The sequence below is a fragment of the Vulpes vulpes genome, chromosome 15 (genome assembly GCF_048418805.1).
Source record: "Vulpes vulpes isolate BD-2025 chromosome 15, VulVul3, whole genome shotgun sequence".
Taxonomy (NCBI): domain Eukaryota; kingdom Metazoa; phylum Chordata; class Mammalia; order Carnivora; family Canidae; genus Vulpes; species Vulpes vulpes.
In genome coordinates this window covers 10,763,111-10,786,515 of record NC_132794.1, presented here as the reverse complement: position 1 = coordinate 10,786,515, position 23,405 = coordinate 10,763,111, and the positions used below count along the sequence as shown (strand labels likewise).

General features: G+C 41.6%; 1 protein-coding gene across 1 annotated transcript in view; it reads left to right on the top strand.

Annotated features, from left to right (window-relative positions):
- MRPS6 (mitochondrial ribosomal protein S6) overlaps positions 1–23,405 on the top strand; it is a 65,249-nt gene that overhangs the window by 34,347 nt on the left and 7,497 nt on the right. Inside the window, exon 2 of the mRNA XM_025985182.2 lies at positions 15,325–15,464. Coding sequence (XP_025840967.2) covers positions 15,325–15,464 — 140 coding nt within the window. The remainder of the gene's footprint in view (positions 1–15,324; positions 15,465–23,405) is intronic.

Below are 23,405 nucleotides of genomic sequence, written 5' to 3'. Positions count from 1 at the left end.
ACAATGATACAGTATTTTAATCTGAAGCCTTGCTTCAAATGTTGCTGTTCCAGTAATACCTTTTTATAGGAATTTTTTTTTAAAGTTCAGAAGCTTTTTGGTCTCCCCCCTTTAATTAGCAGCGGTGCTTTCCTCAGTTTGTCTTTCATGGTATTGACATTATTGAAGGTTAGAGGCCATTTTCTGAATGCCCGTACTCAAATCTGGGTTTCTTTCCTTGTGATTGGATTCACACTATGCGTTTTTGGTGGAGATACAGTATAAGCAGTAATATGTCCTCAGAGATTCACATTGGGAGGTGTGTGATGTTGTGTTTGTGTTGTCCCATTACTGTTGACACTAACTTTGATACTTGGTTAAGATCACGTCAGCCAGGTTTCTCCACTCTCAAGGTTACTGGTTTTCCTTTCACTAATAAGTAATTTGTGGGGAGATAATTGGAGATTATGTAAATAACTTATTCTTCATCAAGCTTGAACCCCTGATTTCAGCATCCATAGGTATTTCTTGCCTGAGCAGTTATTACTATGATGATGCAAAACTGTTATGTTTTTGTTTTGCTATACTGAAATGAAGAGTTGTCCCTCTTTCCCCATTTATCAGTATGGACTCATTTAGTGGATTATAATCCATTACTATCATTAATTTGCTCAAATGTTTCCAGATTTATCCAGTGACATTCTGCAGGCCAGTTTGTGTCCTTCATGACACATTTCCATCATGCACACTTTCTTATTTCCCAAAACAGTGAGATGTTTTCATAGTTAGCTTGTATTTCCCCTGCCCTAATCAGGATGAGGCATTTAGTAGGGAATAGGATTTAGAAACCAGAGCTAGGTGTGCCCATTCTTCAAGGTGCTTTTCAGTAAACAGGTAGGAAATTCATACATACTTACTGATGCCTCCAAATTCTAAATGAGTGCTAGAGAGTTCTTTTTAGCTTTCTCCTATTATATGCATCTCCCTTCCAGTTGCAAGAAATTGGATGATATTGACACATTAACTTTTTTTTTTCAATTCTCCAACTCCTTAGAATTAAAGTTTTTGCATGTCCATAAATACCTTTTAAAAGTTTTGCCAAATATGGAATTGTAGATTGGAAAGTTTTTCTTCAGAGATTTGTAAGCATAAGACCATTTCTTTCCTAGCTTTTAGTCTCAGTGTTCTGAAATTTCATTATTACAGGCCTTGAAAGTTTTCCTTTGATTGTCCTGGCCCTCAGTGGGCTCTTTCAATTTGGCAAACCTGTATCTTTCATTTCTAGGATGATGACTCTCCCTGTTTTCTCCTTTCTGGAACCCCTTTTGTTCAACTTCTAGACCACATGGTTTGGTTCAGTTAATTTCATACAGCTTTTGTTTTTTAGTTTTCTTAATTGTCTGTTTTGCACTTTCTACAGGTGTTTCTAAACTTCATCGCCCAATCTTTCTGTTAGAAAAGAATTTCTCGGATACTTAATTTTTCAGTAATCCTTTGTTCCCTCAATCTTTCTTTTCTTATAGTCTCTTGTTTTATGAATGCTGTATCTTTTCATCTCTCAAGATAAACACTGCAGGAAGAGAAAACAGTTGTTTTACTCCAGTTTTTCCTGTGTTGGGCTCTCCCAATAAAGGCTTTTCTCAAATGTATATTGATCTTTGGTTGTCAGCTTATATCTAACAGGATGGACTACTGAACGTGTGGGTGGAGCTTGTCAGCTTCATTGTTTGGCTGGCCTTCAATGGCTGTTTGTTGGATGACTCTGAGGTATCTTTTGAACAGGTCAGATTCCCCGAAGAAATATTCTTTGAGTTTTTGACTGGAGAATAAAAGGCCTTGGATCATTATTCTGGGAGCTAAGTAAGTGAAGAAGGAACACAAGGGTCTCATTCAGTATGCATTTTTTTCTTAATCTCTTTTTGGTGTGGAACCCTCACTTAAGGCTGTGTGTTTGTCCTTCAGTCCCGAGGTTTCTATCCGTTTTGTCCACTCCAGAGGATAAACTTCTAAACTCACATCTAGGAATCCAGTTTTCCTTGTACTTTTGACAAACCTTATTCTGGTTCTCACTTCACTCCCACTTTCAGAGGTGTACCCAGTGTTGCCAGTTCTCAGATCTTTTGAGGAATTCTCCAGTGTAAGTATGGTTGATTCTCGGTTTTCCATATTGCTTCTTTCTTCCATCTGCTTGCTTGCTTCTAAAATTGAATTGCTGTTTTCTCTCATCTTACTCAGACTTGTACCTTTAAAAAAAAAATTCCTTTACTAGTAGGTTTTTAGGAGGTTTTTAGGAGGGAGCATGATTAAATGCTTGTGTTGAATCTTCCAACATCTGGAAAGTCCTGATAACCCCTCTTCACTTAAAATTTGAAAGTTGAAATTTCAGAGCTTAGAGCCCATTATTTCTGCCCTTCCCCGAAGGAGCATGTTGACAGCCAGAAGCACAGTTGAGTTTTAAAATTCTGCTTATCTCTGTAAGTGCAAAGCTAGTGATTGTTAACATTTCGAAGGGACCTTAGAAATTGCATATTTTATCTTCTGTATAATACATGAAGCTTACTTATCAAAACGTTTTTTGCATGTGAAATTTAGCATCCATGAAGCATGAACAGGTGTGCAGCATAGTGAAAGTGGTTAGTTATTGTTATTTCTGGTAGTTACATTACATTCTGTAAAGTTGCCTCTAACACTGAATTAGTGAATATGGAGTCATTGCCCCTTGAGTCATTGCCCCTAAACTTAACATGGTTAGGTTTCTGTGAACCTCTGTCTGGTCTCACTACATTTTAATTAACTGACTGATACATAACTTCACGTTATGTGTGTTTCTCATAAAGACATCATATTTAATATGTATTTTTGATTCGTGATCATTGAGCTCAAAGCCTATAATAGCATCCTAACTCATGCCCTGAATGAAGCTTACCTAATACGTTTATAAGTGCAAGTAGGACACATCACATCCTACTTGCACTTAGGAACACTAAGACGGTGCTTCACCTCACTTGAGGGCATTTTAAACACTCAAAAAACACAAAAATTCGAAAAACATGGCTCTATATAGGCTGCAAAAAAGGCACCTGCTTTATCATGGGAGATCTGAAACAAGGCAGATCCTTGGCTGTTGGACCTCAGCTGGGAATGTGTGTATGGGGTGGCACATTTTCCACCATGTCTATACATTCATGTCCTCAGATGACTGCAGAAGTGGTGGGAGTGTCATTTGGGGGTTACAAACAAACTTAGTAGGTGAGCTGGGATATATGTGTTCCACAAATGATAGAGATCAGCTGTACATGTGAAGCCAACACCCATGTAACCACCACCCACAAGGAACTGGAACTATATCAGTCCCTTCTCCCAGAATGTGCATTTTGTTTTCACGAAGTTCTGATTTTAAAGGGGTTTCTTACCTCCAGTCTGCCTCTGTAATTTGATAGTTCAGGTCTTGCCTCTGAAATGTTATCTTTCCTTCTCTTTGAGTATTTAAATACACACTTAAGTCTCAAAATCAGGCTTCATCTTCTCCATTCTCTTCAGTGTGCAGCCCAGGACCTGGGTTTCAGACCCTTTACCTGTCAGTCTTATTTTTTTTCTGGACAACGTTGAGCCAGTTGATATCCCTTTTATATGTGATCTCCAGGTTTGATACAGTACTCCAGGGTACACACTGAGATTAGAGGGTAGGGTGGGAAATAAACATGACAAAATGAGGACTACCATTTCGTTGCTTGCACTCTCCTTCCAGTTGTACTATGAAATTTCATTGGCCTCCCCCCTGGCAGACTGCGTATAATCCTTTTGTCTCTACATAGTACATAGAGACGGTATGACTTGCTGACTCAGTCTCTAGAAATTCTCAAAGCTTTTCAAAGTCTGAGTTTGGATATATAATATCCTGTACACTAGGAGTAGAATGTCCATTGATTCTTGATTATGTCCCAAGAATCGAGAAGTTTAGAAGTGCCTTGATGAGTCTGGCTGTCTTTGTTTTGTTTCTTTTACCTGTTTATTCCTCGTTCCTTGACTGTGCATCTGTTTTTAACCAACAGGATGTGCTTCAACTTTATTATGCATCTTTGTCTTTTGAAAACAAAATGGTGCTGTCTTCCTCTTTGCAGTTGAAGATCTTATTTCTCCTTGAATTTTATGACTTGGGTTAATCTTTCTTCCTTTTCAGTGAATTAAGTTGAGTTAGCAACTCTCATCTCTCATCTTTCCATTTGTTCTTTGACTTACGTATTCATCAAACATTTATTGAGCACATTCTGTGTGCCAGGTTCTTTGCATCTCTAGCACCTAGTAAAGATGAGTAAGATGAGACCTTGAAGAAGCTTAGTTAGGGAAGGGGATGCATTCCTTAAGTAATTACACTCAGAAGATGTGTGTGGAATGAGAGGGTTAGACCTGGGATTGCAAGGAAAGGTGCACTTCTCCCAGGAAGTAGCTGAATCTTGAAGGATGTTTTTATTCCTTTAATTCCACTGTGCTTTTATACTTTGCTCCTCCCTGCTTTTCAGAGGAGTGCAATCCCTCAAGTGCCTTCCTGTCACCACTTGAATTAAGTACCACTGCAATAGCCTGGTTGCTGGACACGCTATTGGTCTGTTGTTGTTTAGTAGGGTATGCAAATCTGACTCTTGCCAAAGCCCAAGTTTCTGAGTGTATTGATGCATATTTTGAAAACTATTCCTTTTTAGCCAATGAACATGTTTTTTTTTTTTTTTTTTTTAAACCCATACAGTGATGTTTAGAAGGTTCACAGGATGTAAATAGGATTTTTTTTTTTTTTTTTTAATAATCCCTTTGCCTCTACTCACTAAATCTTTGGCCAGTTCTTACCTCCCCTGGTCTCTGTGTCATGGTAGTGTCCCCCACCCCGTCCCCGCCTCCTCCTTTCTAAAGAGGCTGAACTGTATGTAAGGCGAAGGCAGGGAGCTGAATCATGCATGAAGGAGGGCAGTCAGCAAGACAGGTAGCTCGAAGATGTATACCTGATTCCTGCTCTCACTATCAGTTTCATGAGCTTTGGCATTTCATTTACTTGCTGCCATAGTAACCAGGACTCTTGCCAGTCTTCCTGTTTCCCATCTTTAATTCATCTGTATGTGCATCTGGAGGGGGGATGGGCAAGATAGAAGTGGAAATCTCCCAGTAAGAGTGGATTTTGAAGTGTCTAAAGAATAGCAAGCACGAATGTCTTAATTTTGGCATTGTTTCCAGCTGTTGAAGTAGTATTAACCACAAGTAGTCACCTATTGGGGTTGTCATTTCTCCATTTCACATTCAGGGAGAGTTCCATTATCACTGTGAAAAAAGCAGAGCTTTTATGTTTATTGGAGTTGTAGGAGATCATTGCTGAAAATCCTTTATAAACTTCATTTCAGCTCGAATCACTCATTTTTGAGATGATGAGAAGCCAGCCAACTTCATACTAGAATGTGATTCTCACCTTTGTCTGCACCTGAAGGGCTTTAGAAAAAACGCTAGTGCCCAGGATTCTTAAATTCCCAGGCCAATTGAATCAGAGTATCTGAGGTGAGACTGAGGCATCTCGTTTTTAAAGTTCCTCAGATGATTCCAGTGTGCTCTAGAGGATGTCTTGGTGATGCTGCCCTTCTCCTTTGGTTTACCCAAATCATGGAAGAAATGGTTGTATACAATGAAGCCTCTAGATTTGGCCCTAAATAAATACCTGCCTGATACTCTTTGATTGACTTGAGACCTGGGAAGCAAGTAAATTGGTTAAGGAACAAAACTGCATTACAGTTGAACTACACAGAATTCCTGTTAATGTGGACTCATAAGTAACTGACAACTAGTAAATTCATACAAAGCTGTGTCTCAGGTTATCATGACTTTTCTTCTTACTCTGTGAGTTCTTTAAATTGATTCATTTATAACCTTTTGATACTGAGGCTCGTATCAGTGTCTCACTGTGGGCTAGCTGCAGGGGTCCTTTGGATGCCTACTGCATTTTGCAGCTGAAGTTGACTGGTCATCCTGCTGCCTTTACAATGGCAAATTCAGCTATGCTCTGAAATTTGACTCTTTGCTATATTATTTGCCCTTTGTTATTGGCACACATTAATCTGTGCTGAACTCTGTGGTCATTGGACTCTTTCTCCTCTGATTTTTTTTTTTTTCTTCAGTCCTTCCCTGGGTTCTTTTTATTTTCATCACATGCCCCCAAGAATACATTTTTGTGTTTGATTTCCCAGGTCTCAAGAATCTCAGTCTTGGCTCTGTGGCCATAGAACGTGGTCAAGCTCCTCTTATTCTTCTCATCACCTTGATTTATTGGCCAGTGTGTTCTCAGGGCCAGACTTGATCCTGTACTGTCACATCTCATAGGTTGGCTCTGATTCTAGAACCAGTGATCTCAAGGCTCCTGACACAGATTTCCGGTTTTTCTGATTACCAAGGAATAGAGTAGCCAGTGTCACAGCTCATGATGTTAGAAGTACAACTGGTGAGGCTCTTTCACTAACACTGAAAGCTATCCGTTGATACGTGTCTGATTATTATATTATTAAAACTCTGTATGGATATGGAGCAAATTAGTTCTAAATGTTTGAGGCATGAGTTTAGGACTTCTGCACAAAATTCGCAAATTATGGCATCCATAGTAAGACAGCAAGCAGTTGGCGTAGACTTAGGGGAAGAAATCCTTTTTAAATAAATCAAAACTGAATTTTCCCGAACAGAAGTTTGTTTCTCAAACACCTTTTTATTGCTCATTGTAAAATAAAATAAAATAAAATAAAGGAAAATAAAATGAAATAAAATAAAATATCAGATAATAAAGCAAAGTATAAAAAAAAACAAAAGAGTAGTCCTCTCATCTTACTGCTAGAGAAAAGCAGTAACAATTTGCTGTATGTTCATCCAAACCTTTTCTCCATGTATGTGTATATAAGTACTTCTTTTTGTTTTTGTTATTGGTCTTTCAAAAAGAAATAGGGATTGGCCTTACATGCTGATTTTTAATTTTATTAAAATGTTTTTTATGTCTTATATAAGGATCAACATCCTTTTTCCTAAATGGCTGTATCATACTGGTTTATTCAGGGAAAATAATTTAGTGAGCCAGTCTTAAGGGACAACTACATTTCTGTTCACTGTCCTAATAACTTTATGGTGAGATTTTTCATAGCTAAGTTCTTGTGCATGGGTATGGCAGTTTTCTCAGAGTAAATTCTTAGGAGTGGTGGTGGGATTGAAGATATACACATTTGAAACAAATACATTCTGCCATTTGTCCTCCAGAAAGTTCACATTTTTGCCAGTAGTATATATATAGTTGAGGGTTTGAGGAAACTGAACTCTTAACGTGCTAAGCAAAAAAAGTCGCCTTGAATGGACACCAGCGATGGCTTCTGTGTGTACCACACACAGTGCCCATTGATTCTGCCCCGAATATAAACTCCATCCGAATCTTCTGTTCTTCCCTCCTGTTAGTCCAGACCTGCTGGTGAGCTGAAGCCTGGAGGGGATGAGCCCTCCCTGAGACCCTGAGCTGGAGAGCAGGGAGTGGAGGGGGAGAGAGGGTCCTGACAAAGAATCCGGTCAGATCTGGGAGATACGACCCGCAGGGACAGAGTTGTCGGAGTCTGCTGAGGTGCACTGAGCCACAGAAGCACAGGAAGTAGCCTGTTGCCCCAGCTGGGGTGGTAATCCGCTCTCTCTAGCCTCCTGGTCACAAGTAGCTGCTCCTTTGGAGTTTGTGTAACATTGATGCTTTTTGCTTCAGTCTTGTGTGTGTGTTGACTTCCTTTTTAATTAGTTTATATACACATATCTGTGTTCAGGTTTATATCTCAGACTTTTAAAGGGCCGGGGCTTTGTGGCATCTCTGTGGCTGCCCTTTTGGAGGTGCATTTCACCAGAAGCAGCCAAGAAATACTTGGCTCGAAGATGCCTTTGGGAAAAATGTTTACAGATAAAAAATTAGATGGAGCCTTAAGACATGGTCTGTATATGACTATACTTGATCCCCTCAAATGGCAGTTTCATCAGGTTCAGCCTGTATTTCTGATGCCCATAGAATATGGTATGTACATTGTTTGCCCTCCCTCCTTTTCCAGACATCAGGGAATATGCTTCCTCTTTTACAACTGATTTGTGTCATTAAAACTATTTTAAAATTGTTTCCCAATAAAGATTTCTAGGTGGTTTCATAAAGATGATCATGTAAATTGAATGTCCTATTCGTGGGTGCTTTTCACTTGCTCTACGTTTTAGCCACTCTTAGGGCTCTAACTTTCAGTGATCACGTGACCGTTCTGAACTGTGAATGTACAGTTTTTAATCTAAAATTCTTATAAAAATTTGAGGTACTTTGTGCAGATCACATGACTGTTGCTTATAAAAAAAGTTGTTCAATACATTCTACTATTTGTTACTTTCATAGTACACTGTATGGATATTGGTTCCCTTCTCTTTTTCCCTCTTCCCCACTTTTGAGAACCTGTTAAGGCTTTGTTCAGCAGTTAGTCCCTATTTATTATAAATGATCTTCTAAATATGATGGATGGACAAAGTAGAGCAGTGCAGTTCTGCTTCTAGAAGCATTTTCTACCTTGGACCTTTGAAAAGCCTATAAAATGTACTCTTCTGGTCACTTAACCCAAAGTTATACAGTATACAATAGTATATACTATGTAGTCATTTTTGAATATGCATTTATGTAGCTTTACTTTGTTTTTTTTTTTAGTGTTCTGGATTTGTCTTCACTGAATCTTAACTAATTTTTAAAAGAACTTTTGTGCTTAGTAATTTTTAACCCTTAATTACCTGGAGGAGTGCAATTCCTGATTCAAAATGTGGGCCAGAAGGGGTTCTCCAAACATAAAAATATTTTATAAACCAGTTCCCTTGGAACCATTTTCAGAGTTGGACTTTGCAGATGTTCTTAGGCAGGGCTGGCACTTTACATGTTTTGAGAGATAGGTTGGTTGTCCATTCTGTTCTTCCAAGGTCTGTTAGTGACAGACTTTCCTTAAAGCCTGTTCTGCTGTTGAAAGGTGGTCACATATTTTCTTTTTCAATTGCTGTCAGAATCTTAGTGCCGAATTTCCAGGGACATTCTATTTGAAGATGCAAATGTCAAAGAACAAAAAATTTTAGGGAGATAAATTCTGGAGTTAGGTTGTGGCAGAGAAGGACGAAGGCTTTCACATTTACATTATCTCAGGTCTTGACAGTTTTCTGACCTGGCTCTGCCTTCCCTCACTCCTTACTGCTCCTGGGGGGTTACACACACACACACACACCTCCTGTGAAGTGAAAAAGGTGAGGTGTAGGTAGGTGCTGCATGCTGTTCTGTGTGTGTTCTGTGTGACTCTTAACTGCTGGACTGTGCGGGTGTTGTAGTGATAGTTGAGTGCATCTGAGGGCCACAGGCTTTAAAATTTTCAGTGTTGCCAGAGTCTAATTTACAAGAAAATTTTGTTGACAAGCTTCTCTTCCGGGATGAATGTATGTTTAATTAGATAAAATGTTGGTTATTGACCAGTGGTGGTGTTTATAGTACTCCCATGACTTCTTAGCTTGAGTAACCTTACTGCAGGGGGATTTTATCTTGCAGGCAAGTAGAGATGTCCTTCCTTTTATCTTTCCTATCCTTTTGCTCTTGTCTCTATAATAGGAACTGTCCATTAGAATCTCTAGAACTGCAGTTTTCAGAATGTAGTCTGAGGAGCCTGGGCTTCCTAGGGACCCTGTCAGAGAATTGTTGCAGGAGCAGTCATGGGCTAAAGAGCTGGTACCTTAAGATAAATCCAGGCAACAGCACTGAGCCTTGCCTGGCAACAGCACTGAGCCTCATCAGTGTATTTCTCACCACCACGCAATTGTAGTTTTTCTAAAAACCCAATTTCACTTCAGAATGTCCTTCAGAATGATGAGTGGTGCCAGAATAGTCTTGGAATTTAATCTTGGCAAGGAATTTAGAAGTTAGCCAGTCCAGCTTCCCACCCAATGCACTGGTTCCATGGTCCTCCTTTATCTTTGCACTTCTAGTACTGGGAGGGAGGCTCGCTTCTTCACATGGCAGCCCATCTCACTCATTCACTCATTCATATAGCTGGAATTTTCAGAAATGTGCAGCTTACACATTGAGGCTCTGTTTCTCCATAATTTTTACCCTTTGATTCCTGTCTCAATCTCAAGGTCTGATCAAAATATGATGTACCTATTTTTTCAGAGTAGTCCTGCAAATATATGAAGTTGGCTGTTCGATTTTCCCTGAGTCGTCTTTAGCATCCTGAATATCAGTAGTTTCAGTAATTAATATTAAGACCAAGATTGGTAGTTTTATTCAGTGTGAATTTTTTTCAAGTATATTTAGTGTAAAATTTTTTGGATAGTACTTTATCGTATCAGCAAATAATTAGAACAATCTTAAGTTTAATATTTATGTTTGTATATATGTTTGAACTTGCTATCTGAAATACATGAATATTTAGTTTCACTTCTGTGAGATGAATTCTGGAGTTTTTAAAACTACAATATTAGTATAAATAGCATTTTGACACTAATAGGAAATAAATAGAAAAACACTGGTATTGTCATTTTGCTTGCTTTAGTGTTACAATTACTAAGTGGCAGTGAGCTACATTTAGTATGAAAAGCGCTTCAAATTGTAGAGATCCTAGGAGATTTAAGATTCCTCAAGAAAAGCATTATTGCTTGCAAGCAAGCAAGGGAGGCGGAATTGATACATTAATTTATTTATTTAACTACTCTTTTTAGTGCCTGCCTCCCTGATATGTGGAGTGTTTTAGACTTTGGGAATATAGTTGAGTCTGTGATGGACAAAAGTCCTTGCTCTTTTGCAACTTACATTCTAGTGATGAAAGAGTATTTACAGATTGCCATGAATACTGTATAGAAAGAAACAGAATGACAAGAGTACCTGGGTAGTCTAAGCACTTCTGGGTGATGAAGACAATAGGATGAGGGGTGCAGAAGAGAAAAGAGGGAGATTTTTCCAAACTTTGTGTGCCCCTAGGATATTTTGAGAATTACATATAAATGTTATCTATACGAAGTTTGTAAAGGCAGGAAATTTGTTGGGAACCAATGATATTGCACACAAGAAAACAGCAGCACAGGTTTAAGAGTGTACATATTAACAGTTCATCCAAGGTTGTAGCTCGTTTGTGAATGAGCTGGGACTGGAACCCAGCTTTCCTATTCCTGTTCACATTCATTCATTGTTTCTTCCATAGTTTTTCCAAGTAAATGTTTTCAGTCCCTCTGTCTGTGCCTTGCCAAGATTGTGTTTCCTTGCCATATGGTGGATTGGAGGAAAGTCTTAGGGAACTGCTTTCAGATGAGACAGGAGAAGCCTATGAGAAGAACACACAACCTTTCTTAGAATAGTTGGAACTGAATGGTTCAGAGACCTTGTGAATGGGAGTTATGACAGCCAGATCATTTACTTCCGTAGACCATATATTCTTACGAATTGAACATTGTGCTGGTTTGATTGAGGAGAACGTCTTATTTTGTTTTGAAGCCTAAGAATTTTATTTTAATAGAACTGTAGGTTTCACCAGATGAGAGTTGAAGTTGGCACCTTGGATTGATTAGGAGATTAGGAGCTTGTGGTTGGAATAGTGAATCTGTTGTCACTTCTGTGAATCTTGTGGTGATTTGAACAACCAGGCTGATGTTGTTCACTTAGGTTGGTGCCATGTGTGTCTACCTGATGACCCATCCCAGGGAGGCATTCTCTGTCTGCAGACCTCAGTTGCCCAGACTCATGGTTTTATTTGTGGTGCATTTTACAGTTAGTGGATTGAGGCCTTACCAGTCGTCTCCCTTAATCCATGACAATGGAGAGCAGAGTGTTGGCTGGGCAGTAAATAACTTAGACTTTGCAGGACATACAGTTTCTGATATAGATCTGCCTTTAACATGAAAGCAGCTATGGACACTATGTAAATGCATGAGCTGGCTCTGTTCACATAAAACTTTATTTGCAAAAACAGGTGTTGAGGCAGATGGCTCACAAGCCCTTATTTGCTAGACCCATGCTGTAGAGTGATAAGGTAAGGTATATGGGACAAGTTAAGCTTCCCTAATAAACAAGAAATATATCTGCTCCTCCATCTTTTAAAACTTTGGGGTTCTGTGAAATTACAGTGAAATGAATGTGGCCCTCGCAGCCGTCTACAATTTGATCTTGACCTTTAAAGTCAAGCAAAATGTAGTTTGATATTTTCCTAGAGTTACATTCTTGTTAGGTGGCTTTACCCATTTTTTGGAAAGAAGGAAAGTTTTTACTTCAGAAGCTCTTCAGAGGGGGGTCACACCATGTTTCAAACTGTAAGCACTTTAGTTGGAATTTAAACAAAGACAAGAGTTATTGAGATACATTCTTTTTTAATCTGGAAAAACTGAAATTAAAATTTATGGTTTGGATAGCTAATCAGAAGACTGTAATCCATCAAAGTTTGGGTTTTTTAAAAAAAAAACTTCCCCACATCTTCATTTGGTAAGACAGTTTGCCTTACCACAAGTTAATTAGTGCAACACCAGGTCAAGAAATGGCATTATTAATGAAATGAAATATTACCCTGCTGTTAGGAATGAGGCTTCTGCAGAAATACGGAAATGTCTGTGAACTAATGAAATGTGATATGAATTTAGTCTCCATGTTGATTAGAACTATATAAAACGACATTTGTATACAGTTGTAAGGAGAAAGTACCATAAACTTTTTATCTGGTTAGTGTTGATGTGAAGTGATTTGGGCCCCTATTTTTATTGTTGGCAAGAAATTTCTATTTTATCATAAAGTTGGTTAAATACATAAATATAATTTTCAGTAGGAATCTAAAAAATCCCTAGTGGGCTACAGTGTGAGATGAAAGTAAAACTTTTATTTATAAACCATAAACTAATAGTGCATTCACAGCATTTTGACAGAATTCATTGGAAAGAAAATTTATAGGAATGGTATATTTTCTTTGATTACTGGAGTGCACACTTCACATGATTCTCCAGTATTCTTTTTACTAGATCTGAAATGAGCCACTGGAAGGTAACTTTAAGTTTACTCACTCAAGCACTCCGTGATCTCTTTGCCTGCATCCCTCCAGTTCTGTCTTTGAGAAGTGTCCCATTTCCTTGCTGAGGGGTCCTCTGGCACCTCTACCCTCCCCTCTCATCCCCACCCCCACCCCCACCCCCGGTTTTTCCCTCAGTGTTCCTGCCCTTGCATCAGGCTCTTCTGCGTACTAGCTGCCCCGCCCCCGTCCTCTCAAAGTCATGGCATCTCCCAGAGGCCCCAATTTCCAAATCTGTAAACCTTTGCTCTTTTTTTCCTCAGTGAAGATTAAATATGTAACAATAAAACACTAGACCAGTACCAGGCTCGCAGCAGTTACACAGTAAATCAGACTTGCCATTGTTGTTACTTAAAACATCTTACATTATATCCCCTTGCCTGGGTCATTCTTCTTTAACTACCAACTTGCTCCTGTCCTCTGCCTCCTAAGACATCCTGCTAAAATTAGTTTGCCCCTCAGGCCTTGGTGCTTTTTCTTTCTCTTCATTGCTGTCCCACCTCTACCCTGGAAACTTGCCATCTAGTTTCTACCCCGTCCTGTGTGACCGTGCAACCACCATATTGTGGCATTTGCTTTCTTTTCATCCTCCACCCTGTCTTTCTGGAGTCTTCAGTCTTCTAGTTTCTGGGATAAGCTGGGCCTGATTTTCCTTGTGCTGCTGGACTGTCTTTGCCGTTTGCTTCTCTGACTTGGAACTCCCTTGTCAGCCCCCACACAGTCATGCTCGCCAAGGTTCTGTTTATGTCTTCTGCCCCTGCACCCTCCCTCCATGGTCCCCCTACTCCTGGGGCAGGAGTTGGGGGGGGACTTCGGACAGCCTCTTGTGCAGATGATTCTTTTTTTTTTTTTAATTTTTATTTATTTATTTATGATAGTCACAGAGAGAGAGAGAGAGGCAGAGACATAGGCAGAGGGAGAAGCAGATTCCATGCACCGGGAGCCCGACGTGGGATTCGATCCCGGGTCTCCAGGATCACGCCCTGGGCCAAAGGCAGGCGCCAAACCACTGCGCCACCCAGGGATCCCCTGTGCAGTTTTAACCCACTCTGCTGTTTTGAACTTAAGGTTTACATCTTGAGAGATCAACCTTGAGGAGCTCTGGGCAGCTCCTGAGCAGCTCACCAGCATGTGAAGTTCATCCTTTAAAATTGTCCCCAGCCAGCTCCTGCATATTTCCCTTTAGCTGTTAGTAACCATACCATTTTCTCAGCCACTGGATTTTGGGGCCCCTCCTTGGCCACATCTCCGCCTCGTTTGCCACATAATCTTACTTGCTGCTTTCAGGTTTACCCTGTAAAGTATCTTTGTGTGCATATGTAAAGAGAGACATCTGGAAAGGAATTCACCAAAGTTCAAACTTTTCTATCTCTGTGTGGTGGGATTTTATACTGTTCTTTTTTTTTTTTTTAAACAGGTATTTAGTGTTTATATGCTTGCACCCAACATTTTGCCTCTCAGCCCTCCTGTGTCCTGATCTTCATCCGGTCGAACTCCTAGTCATTTCCTCCGGGCACTTGTACTAGTTCTTGCCTTTCCTCTACTCAGATCCTGTTTCATTGGTTCTTTGCATCTCCTGTTGTCATTCATCAGAGGGCTCCTCTCAAACTTCTCTTTAATGCAGTCATTTTCCCAGCTGAGTGTGCTGCCTTTCACAAGCTCTCTAGTCCCTCTGTCACTCCTGTGTTCTGCCCTCTGGTCTTCTGATGTGACTTTTTGTGTTAATCCTTTTATTAGATTGTAAGCTCCAAGAGAGCAGAGATTGGGTCTTAGTCATCCTTTTCCCCTTTTGGTTATAATCTCCCTGTTTTTCTTTGGGGACAACCCCTTTTCCCACTGGCTATGGTTCTGGTGGGATGGTCAATCAAAGTATCCTGCCAAAAGGATGGGATGCTCTTGCCCTGGAATTTGGATTTTGAGTCATGGGATACAAGGACTGACAATGATTGGCGTGGATTCATCCTGGCCAAGGTGCTCTGAAGAAGCCATTTATTAGTTCCTGCCTCCCAGATCCCTGGAGCTGCTCTGGTTCCTGAACTCTCCGAGGCCTGGTTCTTCAGATTTTCCTTCGTATCTGTGAGCTATCTCATATCCTTACACTAAATGTCTCTCTCTTTAAATTTTAAGTTAGCAAAACAGTTATTTTGTTGCTTTTTTTCCCCTACCAGTAGAGCTGTTATGATTGGAACTGACCAGACTTAATCGTTCTAGTTCATATAGTGATTCTGTTTTTTTCTTCTCTTTAAAAATGAAAACAAAAAAACAGCCAGAGACTGCTGCTGCTTTGAAACGTACCATAGAAGCCCTGATGGACAGAGGGGCGATAGTGAGGCACTTGGAAAACCTTGGCGATCGAGCTCTGCCTTACAGGATTTCTGCCCACAATCAGCAGCACGTTAGAGGAGGGTAAGTTACTTCATAAATCTTGAAAAATGTCTTTGGTTAGTTTATCTTAGAAATTATTGTAATTTCTCAGGAGATCTCTGTTGTGCCTCACGGTGTGCAGGGACATCCTCTAGGGGCGTTGTCATTTAAGTGAGCTACGGTAAAGCTGGCCGGTAATGAACCATAATCAGAGTATGAGGACAAATCACGAAAGGAGCAACAGGTTTATAAGCTTCTGAGCGTGGCAAACTTTTCTTGTCAACCTAAGCACTGTTTTCCCCTGACATCTCTTTAGCTTTGCCTTTAAAATGCCTCAGTGAGCAATGCGCTGTCCACGTACTCAGTGCATCCTTTGTCAATAATGTGGGTTGCAGGTAACAAGCAAAAGGTACTTCTTTTGAGCAAAGCGTATAACCAGCGCCTGACCCACAATCAAGAAATGGTTTTATGAGATCCAAACAATAATCACAATAATCTGCTCTGAGATTTCTTTCTCAAGAAGTATATATAGCAACTTCCTCAAACACATTGAGATTTGACTCTGTAGTGATTGACCACTATCCTAATAGAAATTCTTTGATATCTGTTTGCTTGTTGAATTGACCTGAAGCTTCTCTGACCTCTGGTGATGTTATTTTTTACACTCAGGGTTTCGGGTTTGGAGGAGAGATCTTCTGCTATTGAGTTTCCTAGAGGTAGTGATAGAGAAGATGGAAGTCAGTTATTAGTATAGTGGAAAAGCCCCAGAGTGGAAGACTCTGCTCTCCCTCTGGTGCTTGCCAGCTGTGTGGTTTTCAGCAGGTCTTTAGCCTCTCTGATTGACGCTTCCTTGGATACTAAACTCAGGTGGTCGTTCTCCCTCTACGTTGTCGTGGGGATCAAATGAGATCATCTTGATGTGCTCTGTGGACGGCACAGAGCATTGGATGGTGCCGCTTTTATCCATGTGGGACTGGTGGTCTTGTGCAAGTGCAGTCCACAGGAGAGGTCTGCATGCAGTCATGCCTCACACCGAGGTTTTCTTACTGCATTGAAACCTCTGCCAAGGGGTGGCACATACTGCAGATCTCATCTTTTGATTGCTTCCCCTTGTTTTGTGCTAGTGTTCAGCTTCTTGAGAACACCTCTGAAGAGAGTGCCTGCGGCGTTGCTAGGCAACGTGAAATGCACAGTGGCGATTCCTCTTCCACAGTCATCACAGAGAGGGATGGAGATGGTGTGTGTAACATTTTTGTTTTTTTAGCTTAACCACAAAGGGGCTTCATTCTAACGGCAGGGCTATGAATGCTTTTGCCTTTTTGTTTAGAGAGGAGCATATAAAATTTAGGTAAGAATTACTAGTGGGGTTCTCAGTTGGAAAGCACTGAGCAGGGAGAGAAGCCCGTTCCCTCATGCCTGTGCTTTCAGGGATGTGCACTAGGGGTGCTTTCTTCTGCCCCCTTTCCAAGCAGGATTTACTGAGGGTTGGTGTGACCAGCATTCTAGAGTTGGCACTTCTGGCAAGTACTTGGGTAGTGCTAATGCCGCTGTCTGAGGACCATGTTCTGAGAACCACTGTACAAACTAATTTAGTTGTCAGGCGTCTGTGTGTGGTGCTGGGGTTGGGTGGTGCTGTTTTTCTCTTGTGGATGGCATACATTCAGATTGTGGAGGAACTCCTTTGGAACTAAGCCACAACTGCTGACAACTCTTAGCCCTACATTCTGATTCCTGACAAGGTGCATGTGCCCCACCAAGGACTCTTGCTGTCACTTAGTTCATTTACATTTAACAATTTTATTTCTGGCTCTTTTACTTTCAGACTCCTCAGCAAAGGAGGAGGAGTATTCATAAAGTGTACTATATTTGTGTGTTGTACATAGACACAGAACCTCCCTCCCAGTTGGGGAGGCTCATGGTTTAAGCTTGCTTTTCTGGGATTAATCAATGTCTGGTATGTATTTGTCTAAGGTAGTGTTTTCCAAAGTGCAGTCTCTGAAATACTAGTTATACAGATATGCTCCATCAAAAAATGTTGTGTATATGTGAGAGAGAGCAAGCGAGCGAGCATTTACAGTGTGAAGTCCCTTACACAATCTGATCCCTTCTAGAGATGTGCAGCATACATTAGTGTGCTAATGGGAAGAGCCCTTCAGTAAGAAGTTGGCTTCGCTTATCAACTTTTTATGACCCTTAACTTATTTTTGTATTACTCGTTAATATTCTTCACAGTGTCTTTTGGTAAAAGGAGAGGAGGGGCTGATGTATTTTGGCATTACCTGGGTAAAGATTAAAAATTGAGTGGTATGAGGCAGCCCAGGTGGCTCAGTGGTCTAGCGCCGCCTTCAGCCCGGGGCGTGATCCTGGAGACCCGGAATCGAGTCCCACGTCAGGCTACCTGCATGGAGCCTGCTTCTCTCTCTGCCTGTGTCTCTGCCTCTCTCTCTCTCCTCTCTGTGTTTCTCAAGAATAAATAAATAAAATCTTAAAAAAAAAAATTGGTATGTCAGTTGTCTGTAGTGTGGAGCTGAAGTGTAGCCTGATACTCTCTTGACTTCAGCCAGTCTTGCCCTCAGGTCACTACCCTCAGTGATGTTTGTACCAGGCTTTTGTTCACTTGGTTAGGTCTGTGTGTGCATCACATGTAACCACATAAGGTGTTACAAACATGTATTAAGTGGATTATGTGCTGGGCCTTGGAAAGGCTCAATTTTTCGAACTGATTAAAAAGAAACTGTAGAATTGTTTGTTATGAATTTAGCATTCAAATGTTTTTAACTCTTGGAACATCCCTGGAGGCATGGCCTGTATCTGTAATTTTGGTGAGGTGCTGATTTGAATCCGGAGGTTGGTATGTGAAAGCCAATTTTTTTTAGCTGGCTAACGAGTGAACCTAGATGCCCTCCAAGAACCCATATCACATTGTGGTACTGTTGGTATTATGTATTTGTTGCTCTTACATTAAATAGGGAGGAAATGTATATCCCGGTAGTATTCCTAGATCTCAGGATGGTTCTGGTGATTATTGTGGTCTTGGTCACAAGGAGTTTTCAGTTGAATCAGGGACTTGACTGTATGTTGCTCATGTAGGAACCAGCCAAAGAGGTATAAGAGCCTAGCACAGCTGGGCTCACCTGGCCTGGCTGACAACGAGTGTCTGTGGCAGTTACTTCCCATCTTGTTGGGTGATTGCCTCTATCACTCTGCATCCTCACCACCTTCCTCCAAATGCATGCTAAGGGGGCCCAAAATAAAGATGTGTAGAAAAGTGGATAGATAGGAGAGATACTGCTGCCTCACAGTTATCTGGGGAGCCTCCCCAGAGGGAGTGTTAGGACCTGGTATTTATTATTATATCAATCTCTGACCGGTCTATGCCAAAAAATCAAGTACACTTGTTATATTCCAAATACTTGTTAAGTTGTACCCCAGGTGATGTGAAATTAGACCAAAAAGGAGTTAACCAGATGCCCCTGTTGCTCCTTGGGCCATGCTGGGGTGGTTAGGAAGTTTGGGTCTTCTGGACCAGATTTCTAGATGGAGGCTCTGGCCTCACTCACCACCTGTTGTCTCCAGGCAGTGTCTGGAAGCGGTTGGAGCATGACTCAGAGTTGGGGAAGAAGGGGGTGGGAGCAGGTTTTAAAAGTTCCGAGATTCATTCTCAGCTCTGGATTTGCTTTGGTCTCCTGGGGGCCCATAGATTTTTCTCTACTTTGTACCTTCAGATGTTCACCTTCATTCTTACATCAGCTCTGAGAAAGGGAAAGTTGGTGTTGTAGAAGATTCCTATTGTATTTCTCAGAGTCTAAAAGGTGATGGTGTCACATATGCAGAGGGGAGCAGTAGGAGTAGATGCTCCTTTAAACCCTTGCTAGAAAGGGATGGGTATTTTGAGTCGTGGTGTCAGTCACCCTCCGCTAGAACCATTCCAGTGTCAGACTTCAGGGCTGCACTTACTAGTATAAGGCTCTCTTTCCACTAGATGGGGCTGGATTGAGACTGAATGGGCTTTCTGCTGGAGGAGAGAGAACTGTAGAAGAGACTGTGGTCCATATTTCAGCATTGGGCTTGTGTGTGTTTGTAAAACGATGCCCCCGATGGGCTTTGACTGTTGTTACAAGATCTGATTTTGCTGCTCTGAGATAGGACTTACCCCAGAAGGCGTGCCTAAAGGAATTCTTAGGAAGTGAAGGAGGCTTTTCTTGACTGTCGTCCCTTCTTTCTCCGTTCTCATCTGTATTAAAATGTAAATAGGTGCTTATAAGATCTGCTGGCCTACATATAAGATGCCTGTCTATTTACGGGTAAGCAGAATGATAAAAATAACTGACTCTATGGTGAATCAGTGGAATTTTACTGACTCTCTCCCCAAATGTGTCTGCAGCTTACTCCAAGAGACCTGGCACCCTCTCTAGAGGAGATTGATTCTTCTCTGTAGTTTTCCTGTTAGCTAACATTTCCATGTTCTCGTGCTTTCCTGCCAGCATTAAGTCCAGGCCAGCATCCTGACCCCATTCTTGTGTGAAGGTGCTGCACAACCGGGTTTCAAGGCAGAGCTGCTGCGGCCTTGAGGGTTTCTTTTTTAGTGGCAGCTTCCTGAGATTTGTAAGGATTCTTCACTAGGTTTAGTGGTTTTAAAAATGCATGAACCCCAACAGATATAAAAAGAAATAGGGCTTTTCCATGCAGAGGGTTCCTTGGTTTTAAGGTGAAGAATTCACTCTCAGTGAAGCCTGAATCGAGCAAGGTTTAACTGATACAGTCTAGAAACTGGCATTCAGATAGATCTGTTTCCTATCCTCTGAGAGAGGCTTGAAGATGCTTCTTGGTTTCAAATCCCTCCCATCCCCCTTCTCCACCCCCCACCCACCGTGAGCCACTGAGCGTTTCAGTGGAAATTTCCACTTGTCTGCTAGGGGGAAGGGGAGGCTGTGAGTGTGCGACTGTGTCTGAGAGAAACAGAGACAAAGAATATAACTCAAATTCAGGCAAGCGCTTTTGCGGTAAACTTGTAAATAGCAGGGCTAAGACAAAAGTGAAATAAAAACCAATCACGACCTTTAAGCACTGCAAGAAGACACATATCTTCCCTCAACAACCTGGGGGTGGGACGTAGGGGGGTAGGAGGGTAGGGGTGGTGACAGTCTTAGCGGAATTCAGAATTTGAGACTAAGGGGAATGAGTCTAGGGGCAGGACCCCAGAGGAGGAGTGGAAGGCTAGTGAGAGCTGCTGGCTCCCTGGGGAAGCTACTGCTGTGGATGGAGTGTTCCCAGTGGCCTGGATTCCCAGGATTGGGCTCAGTCTGTCCTGGGGAAGCCATTCTCTGGGTCTTCTCAGATCCCTTGGGTTTTAGTCATGCTCATGGGGAGATGTGTAGTGTTGAGTCTCTTAAGAAATCCAGAGAAGGGTAACTCATCACCTGGAATGCCACACGGGCAGGCTCTGCCTATGAAATAGTTTCCTCCACCTTTTGAACACTGGAAATCTGCAATGAGAATGACATTAGTATATTGAACATTTTCTTGTACTTTATCTCCTTGCCTGGTACCTGTCGTCCCTTTACTTGCACTTCTGCGGAGTTGGTTCTGCATCAGTGTGAAGTTCTGTAGAAAAGAGAGATGGCTTGGGTAAGACTGATTTCTGCCTTGAAGACCAAGTGTGATTCTGTAATTAGAACCACACAAGGGAAAACACACCTTTAAATGTAAACACTGCTGGGCTTTGTGTTTAAGGCGGTGGTGGTGCTGACATGGGCCTTGGCTACCTGGTGCCACTGAGCAGCACAGGACTGAAGGTACTGGGAATATATACATCATTACACTTTAGATTGCTAAACTGGATTTTCCAAGATGATTTGTCCATTTACTGATTTAATTGTTGATTAGAGAATGGAAAACTGTTTGGAGAAATTTTTTTTTTCCTAATTGGAAGGCCAGCTTTGAGGTATGTCTAGGCGCTTGGAATTGTAGTCATAATTCTCAACTACTCTAGCTTAAATTGTGAGGATGGAGATAAGAAAGTTCACATGTATTGTGACTATGGTCTTGTTTTTGGTTCTGCCTAGCTTGGTTAGGGGAAGAAGTAAAGATTGGTATTTAATTGTGGTTCTTGAATCCTCTTGATCTTCCCCTCTTAGGGCCAGACTGGTGGTGGGGCAGGGGGCTCTTGTATTCCTCTGGAGACACTAAGACTTTCCTCTTCGGGCTCCCTTCCCTTGAACAGCAGCTCATCTGGACTTCAGAATGGCTTCTCCGTGGCCGTCTTCAGGATGTAAGGAGTGGGTTATCAGGGGAGTTCAAGGTCATGTTTCCAACCTAACTCCCATTTTTATAGATCTGTTATGGACCTGTGTGGTCAGAGAAAGGGATTCTTGCAGGTATCAGGACTTGCCCAACCCACTACTCTAAGGTTGTTTTTAGGCCTCACTTCCTTCGTGTGCAAAAACGGAAATGCAGGGCTGTGCCCCATATGCTATCATGTCACTGTCACTCCTCGGGTCACCTTCTGTAGATTAGAAAAGCCTAGCATCCAGGTGTCAGATGTCCATTACTATCATTTCCACAGTTCCTGCAGGCCTGGGGGAACTTGTATGAAGAGTGGGAGCCTAGGTTTCTGCCAGCATACCAGCCTTATGACTGCTCTCTCCATCTAGACTATATGTTCTGGGAGGTCAAGGCCCTCTGTATCTCCTTTTTTAGCCTCCTTTTGAGGTCTACCCATAACAGATGTTCACTGACCAGTTTAGTTTGCCCACTTATATGAATAAAAGATTACTGGCAACACCCAGGAATTGGTCACGGTCTTTTCTGTATGAGGAAGCCATAGTGGGCTATTGCCCCGTGTGCTTGGGCCACTAAGGCAGACGGAGATTTGAGTTTGTCCTGGACTTCTGCTTGGTTCCCTCATGGTGGAGGTGCCCTAGGAAGGAAGTGGGAAGGTAAGAGCTTCAGCTTTCAACCAGGAGTGGTGAATACAGTAAGATCTCCCCATCTCTGAAACTACTTGCCCTCTTACTTATTTTGGGGATGTTTCATTTTTTTGGAATTTTCCATGGGAGCAGAAGCAGTCTTTGCCCACCCACCTTAGCCCTAGGCACAGATCAGCAGGGTGATAACATGAAATGACCATCACAGCTGTGGTTGTGGTCAGAAACCTATTTGCGTTTTGGCCATGCTCTTGTTTAGCTTTGGTTGCTTGAGGAGTGTCCATGACTGGTGGAGGGAAGGTAGACTAGGTAAAAAGTAAAGGCTAGAGGTGCTTTTATACTAACAGGGATCTTCCAGAAGCCAAGTTATAGCCTCATCTTGGACATCCAGGTCTTTTTTAGGTAGGACTTCTTGTCCTTGAGAAACCTGTAGAATGCTGTGTGCAGGTGTACCAAGAGATGTGGTTGACAGAGTGGGGAATGGTGGATTCTGGAGTTTGGAACCTGTGACCTGGAGCAGATTGGTTCCCCAGGTCCCTCATAAGCAACTCAAAGGGGTTGGACTGCATTGTCTTCATGGTCCTCTCCACCATGTACATTCTGTGATTCTGTAACCCTTTGGTCCCAAAGCTGTATGTGGCTTCTTGTATCCTGGAGTCAGAAGACCTGCTCTATTAGAATTCTGGTTGTGGCCACTTAGTAGCTGAGTGACCTGAGCTAATGACTTAATCCTTATAAAACTCAAAGGAGGCAGTGTGTAGGAGGACCACTTCAAAAACTACTAGAGCAGTAGTGTTGCTAGGAGAAAGCTTCTGGACCAAAACAATACCCAGCACTATTTCCTCTTCCACTTTCTGAATGACCATGTGGAATGGAGCTTCCATTTCTTGTTCAACTTCTTCCTCAGAAGCTGTTGATAAGATATGAAAGCACTTTGAAAATTAGAAAGTTCTGTGTAAGACACTTTCCTTTTAATTCCCGAAATAAGAGGTTTCTCATAATAATCTGTCTGGCATCTAGCTTCTATCCTGAGAAATTCTTTTTACCCATATCACAA